Consider the following 5,841-nt stretch of genomic DNA (forward strand, 5'->3'; position numbering starts at 1 on the left):
GGCGGGGGTGGGGGGGTGGGGGGGGGGGTGGGGGGGGGAACCGGCCCCGAGCAGGATCGCGACTAGAAACGACTGAACCCCACGCTCCATATATGGCTTTAACCCTGCCCACTGCCTACGTCATCACTGACGACACCTCCCCGCGGTGGCGGGGGCCCGGCTCCCGGGGAAGGGCGCGCTCCTCGGGGAGGGAGGGCCGGGCTCTGCGCGCCTCCGTCCATTCCGTGAGACGCCACGGGCCCGCGCCCCGTTCTCCCGTGTGCCCGGGAACACCTCCGCGGTAATCAGTATTTTTTTTTTTTTTTATTATTTTTTTTTTTTTTTCTCTCTCCCCGTTTATTTGTCTTTTGGAGCAGGAGAGCCTTGCCAGAAAGTGGTCGATTCAGCAGTGTCCTGAAGCTTTTTTTTTTTTTCCGAGGCGGTTTTACTAGGATGACACCACGTTGAGCGCGTCTGCAAACAACAACAAAAATATTTATTCTTTTACCCCCCCCTTCCCCCCCCAAAAAAAAAGCAACCTCGCAGTGTCGCCGGCTGCAGTTACACTTTTTCTTTCTTTTTTTTTTTTTCCTTTTTTTTTTTTTTTTTTTTAAACCACCAAACTGGAACGCCATCCAACTCGCTGCACAGAAGTACTCAGTAAATTGTTTATGTCGTGCCAATACAGGACAGATTGAAGAAGGAAGCAAGACTTGAACTGGGCTTTTCTCCTACTGATCACAGGGAGTAAAGTCATCTCTTATATTCCAGTCGCCAAGGAGAGAGAGAGAAAATCAAGCAACAACCAACCCACCCCGTATCTGACATTTCCCTCAATTTTAACCCCTTTTGGTTAGGAGCTGGTTTTGCCCAAATTTGTTTTAATGTTTGGGATTCAGGAAAATATACCAAGAGGTGGGACGACCATGAAAGAAGAACCGCTGGGCAGTGGGATGAATCCCGTCCGCTCATGGATGCATACTGCTGGGGTAGTGGATGCTAACACGGCCGCCCAAAGGTACGTCTGCCAAATCCTCTCCCGGCGGTTTTCTCCTCCTGTATTTCTCATCCCGGCCGTAAATCCCCCCCCAACCCCCCCCCCCCCCCCCCCCCCGCCCGCCCCGTATCAGTTACAGCCTCCCCGCTCCGCGCCGCTCCGCGCTCCCCGCATCCCCCCGCGGCCGCGGTGCCTGCGCGCCCCTTCCCGCCGCGCCGGCCGCTCTCACCCACGCCTTGTCTTGTTTTCTCCCGCAGCGGCGTGGGGCTGGCTCGGGCACATTTCGAGAAACAGCCGCCTTCCAATCTCAGAAAATCCAATTTTTTCCACTTCGTCTTAGCTCTGTACGACAGGCAGGGGCAGCCAGTGGAGATTGAGAGAACAGCTTTTGTGGACTTTGTGGAGAAAGAGAAAGTAAGTCTGCCTGTTATCTTATTTAAAAAAAAAAAAAAAAAGAAAAAGAAAAGAAAAGAAAAAAAAAAGTTTAAGTGTGATTTAATTGATCCGAGATGATTTTCACCCACGGCAGCCCCAGCGGTACTCCAGGGGCGCCCAGACCACGTGCGGGCTCCCCCGTTATTACGGCCGCTCCGAATAGATCCCGGGTTTAGAAACTTACCGCCGCGTCCCCGACTTATTTTAACGCAGGGAAAACGGCTAAACATGACATATTTGCACCGAGATAATGACATCATCAGCGCTCCACAAAGTGGGCTGAATTTCTGCAAACTGTTAATTCCGAGCCGCTTCAGGGACGAGAAAAATGTACGTCAGGAGGAGGGAGATATTTTTCATGCTAAATATAATTATTTATCGTTACTTGCAGGAGCCAAACAATGAAAAAACTAACAATGGAATTCATTATAAACTTCAGTTATTGTATAGCAATGGTAAGTTGTCGTTACCTCATTTTTGAACGTCCGTGTGCCGCAGAAAAGTCTTACTTTCTTTTTCAAGGCCTTTTGGAAAAGGATATAAAGATTTTGAGATTAAAATTACACGCGTGTAAACACGGCTCTTTCCTTGGCATATAAGGAAAACAAAACATAAACGATCAATAAGTCAATGGTACTTCACATGATTAACCGGTTGGTCTTGAAGTGGAAAGTAAAAAAGGGGATCGATAGCTGCTCCAGCAGAACATCACTTTTAAGTGACTTTTTTCACTTTTGCGAATTAATGGTAATTATTGGGATGGGGTGAGCGCACGGAGCAGGCAGAGCGGAGCCCCGGCCCAGGCGCAGCGGGTTCCCCACACGCGAGGAAAGCCCGCGGGGGGATGCGGGGTTTGTCAGTCCCAGCGCCCAAACCACCGCTGGTCTCGCGTGTTTCCCTCGAAGCGTGGCCGTGGGTCCCTCAGCAAGGCTGCCCGGGGGGGCTCTCTGGGGCACGGCCCCCGGAGCGCCAGGCTCAGGAGGGAGCGAGAACTCTGTCACTAGGTCATCTCTGGCTTTTTTCTTTCTTTCTTTCTTTCTTTCTTTTCTCTTTTTTTTTTTTTTTTTTTAATTTTATTTTTAAGCCTGGCGCGAGGGCCGATCCCTGTCCGTCTCAGTTAATTGCCTGACCTCATGCTTTCATTATGTAATTTGGGTGGCTCGCTATTGAAATCCTAATAGGAATTTGTCTCTGCTTTCCCTCCCCAGGAGTTAGGACAGAGCAGGACCTGTATGTTCGTCTAATAGACTCAATGACCAAACAGGTGAGAAAGTTTATGCTTTTCTTAACACCACGCAAGTTACTAAGTTTGTGTTTTGCCCTTGCTTGGGGGGGGGGGGGGGGGGATATTAGAGCGATAGACCGCACCTACTTCTAATTTACCTGAGCGAGTAATTCAGATACCTATTGCTGGAGGGTATTTTACAAAGCGAAAAAGGTGTGTTGTTGCTATTCGAGGAAGCGTTGCCATCGTTAAATAGTGTGTGTGACATTAAGTACAACGTCATGTGAACAGATGTTTGATATAATTAATTTAGCAAGGGAGAGAGGAAAGGGAAAAAAAAAAAAAAAACCATCAAGTTGCCCAGATTTATTTTTAAATGCACTTTTCCCCCTTTGTAACTTTTTCTGGCGATATTTTTCCTCGGTGAGGAAAGGGCAGCCCTCTTCCTCAGGCGCTCCGAAACTGGCCGGGATTAGTCCTTTTCTTTTATAGTGCGATGATCTAGTAACGCGAGACGTTTATTTGGATTTAAAAGTTAAATGTGCTGAGGTGAAAAGTCATCTTGTTCTCCTCTAGTCCATATTCACCTCTCAGCCCCCCATCTCCATAATTCAAACTCCATGCTCCAGGGGTCACCCAAACCCGTCCATTTCCCTGAGATCAGCTTCTGTTTCTTCCTCAAACCTCTGTCATACCTTGTAAATAACATAATTACAAGCAGTTCCTTATTAAATTATTTACCCTGTCTTGGTCAACTTTTCCGATGATAACTACGTGTTATCAGCATTGGACCACGGCAATTAAAGACAGAAAGCTACTTATTGGCTTTGGATTTAATCAACTTTTTTTTTTTTTTTTCCGGAGAGTCATTTCACGATTTTTTTTTTTTTTTTGTGTGTGTGTGTGTGTGAGGGGCGGTGAAGAGGAAGGTGAGAATGGGGAATAATTTACAGTGTTCTGGAAATCAGATACCAGAGATGGAAATTAAAACCATTCCACCGATGTGCCGGTTTTTAACACCCCCGGCGTGTTTTGCACTCCCGGCCGAGGAAAGCCTGCCCACATGTAGGATTTTTGCGAACTTCGCAGCCCCCGAGCAAGGGGCAGGCGAGACCTTCCCCCGGGCCGGGCCGGGCCGGGCCCCGGGAGCGGAGCGGTGCGGAGCGGTGCGGAGCGGTATCCGCACCCCGCGCAGGCAGCGCGCACAGCCGCGCTCCCCGCTCCCACCCCGCAGAAACTTTCTCCTGCTCTTGACTGAAATCGGGTGGGATTTAAATGCCTCCAGTAGTAAAATAGTGTGATTTCCTCCGGAGAAAAGCCGAGCTGACAGGCGAGGTACAATTCCTCTGACAAAGACGAAGGCGTTGTACCCGCCAATAATTATTTCAATAGCTTACAGAGGAGCCCTTTTAAACTCTGGAGCGCTCTCGAGTTGACAATGTGGGTTTATTTCCTTTGTATATAGCGGCTAAATGTTTTCGGAAATCGCTGTAGTAGTCTAATTAAGAGCCTTACATAGGCAGCTATAAGTTTCGTTACCGATGACTAAAGGAGCGAAGAGGATACGTTTTAAGTAGGCTTTTATTGTTCATTTAGGCTCCGTACCTTTGCAGCAGAAAGTGCTGAAAATAAAGGCTTTTAATCTCTCCTCACTGACGGGAGAGAAAAAAAAAAATAGCCCAGTAACTGATCAAAGAGTCAATGGCGCTGAACCGACAGTTTATGGATTTCTGTTTGTGCTACAAAATAAAAAATAAATCACTTATAAATACGTGGTTTCATCAGAGGAAAAGTAACAATCACCAGAAGTTATATGGCACGCTGCAACAACAAACAGTCGCAGCCACAGACTGCTTGTTATGTCTGCGCTGTCATATATTACCCCCTCTGTTTGCAAAACAATCCCTGGCCGTGGGGCCGCCGCTGCTGCGGGCCCCCCCCGCCCCTCGGCTCAGCCCGCTGCCTGCGGGGGCTGCGGTGCCGCCGGCCCTGCCGCCTCCCGGAGCTGGCCGAGGGGCAGCGCCCGTGCCGCCCCGGGGGGAGCCGTGCTCAGGATTAGGCTCATCATCATCCCCCCCCGCTAATTAACACCGGGGGAGTTTGCAGGGGGCTGCCTCTGCCCCCCGGTCCCGGGGGCGCCGAGCGCCGGCAGGGTCGCGGCCAGGGGAGCCCTCCCGGCGGGCAGGCGGGCAGGCAGGCGGACGGGCAGGCAGGCAGGCGGACGGGCAGGCAGGCGGACAGGCAGGCAGGCGGACGGGCAGGCAGGCAGGCGGACGGGCAGGCAGGCGGACAGGCAGGCAGGCAGGCGGACGGGCAGGCAGGCAGGCGGACGGGCAGGCAGGCAGGCAGGCGGGCGGGCAGGCAGGCGGGTGGGCAGGCAGGCGGGCAGGCGGGCGGGCTGCTCCGAGCCCGGCGAGGCGCGGCGGTCCCCCAGCCCGGCGGGCGCCGGGAGCGGAGGGCTGAGCGCGCCCCTCCAGCTCCGCACCATCTGTTAGAGCCCATGCTCAAAACCCACTCAGCCGTGCGCCCAGACACTGCCTTTTTACCAGAGAAAAATCATTGTTAGCAGTTTCAAAATAAACACCAGATTGCCCATTAGCACTTTCTTCCCAAATATCATCCAGTAATAACCATATTGCTGTGCACGCTCCTGGGATTCCTCAGGGCGTTCAGGCACTTCTGGGTTTATCAGAAAACGCTCCTGGAACTGCTCCGAAAGGCACCGGGACCCGCTCGGCGGCCGCTGCCGGGGGGCACGGCGCGGGGCGGGGGGCGAGCGGGGCCGGAGCCCTGGGGGGGAACCGACGGTACCGATCGCGGTGTCACGCCGCATCCAGGCTGCCGCTTCCACTGCCCCTTGTCGCTTAAGCGATACAATAATATTAGTGCTTTTTTTGGGGGGGGGGGGGGGAACCCCAAGCAACCCCAAAACAACAGCCCGAAGCCCAGCAGCCGTGGAGGGCGATGGCAGCGGGAGCGGAGCAGCGGCGGTAACGGGCTGCGGCCCCCGCCCCGGCCGCCCGCAGGGTCCGAGCCGGGGGAGCCGCTCTCGGCCGGGCTGCCGGGGGTCCGGCCCCGCGCCCAGCCCCGCAGAGCCGCCCGCTTTGCTGAGGTTACGACGATAATGTTTCTTTTGGTGCCGCTAGTTAATCCAAACCCCAAGGGGTGTATAAAGTACAGCTCTAATGCTTCTAATTGGAATAAC

General features: G+C 52.9%; 1 protein-coding gene across 28 annotated transcripts in view; it reads left to right on the forward strand.

Moving 5' to 3' along the window:
* The first annotated feature begins 200 nt into the window (after positions 1-200).
* EBF3 (EBF transcription factor 3) overlaps positions 201-5,841 on the forward strand; it is a 123,799-nt gene continuing 118,158 nt past the window's right edge. For 23 of the 28 annotated variants that reach the window (XM_075757599.1, XM_075757591.1, XM_075757603.1 and 20 more), the window contains exons 1-4: positions 451-997; positions 1,234-1,390; positions 1,803-1,866; positions 2,620-2,675. In XM_075757599.1, the coding sequence (XP_075613714.1) occupies positions 864-997; positions 1,234-1,390; positions 1,803-1,866; positions 2,620-2,675 (411 nt within the window). In that variant the 5' untranslated portion in view covers positions 451-863. Of the gene's footprint in view, positions 281-317; positions 998-1,233; positions 1,391-1,802; positions 1,867-2,619; positions 2,676-5,841 lie in introns of those variants that run through there. The other 5 variants (XM_075757613.1, XM_075757616.1, XM_075757604.1 and 2 more) reach the window with 3 other exon arrangements.

Source organism: Balearica regulorum, chromosome 7 (genome assembly GCF_011004875.1).
Source record: "Balearica regulorum gibbericeps isolate bBalReg1 chromosome 7, bBalReg1.pri, whole genome shotgun sequence".
NCBI lineage: Eukaryota > Metazoa > Chordata > Aves > Gruiformes > Gruidae > Balearica > Balearica regulorum.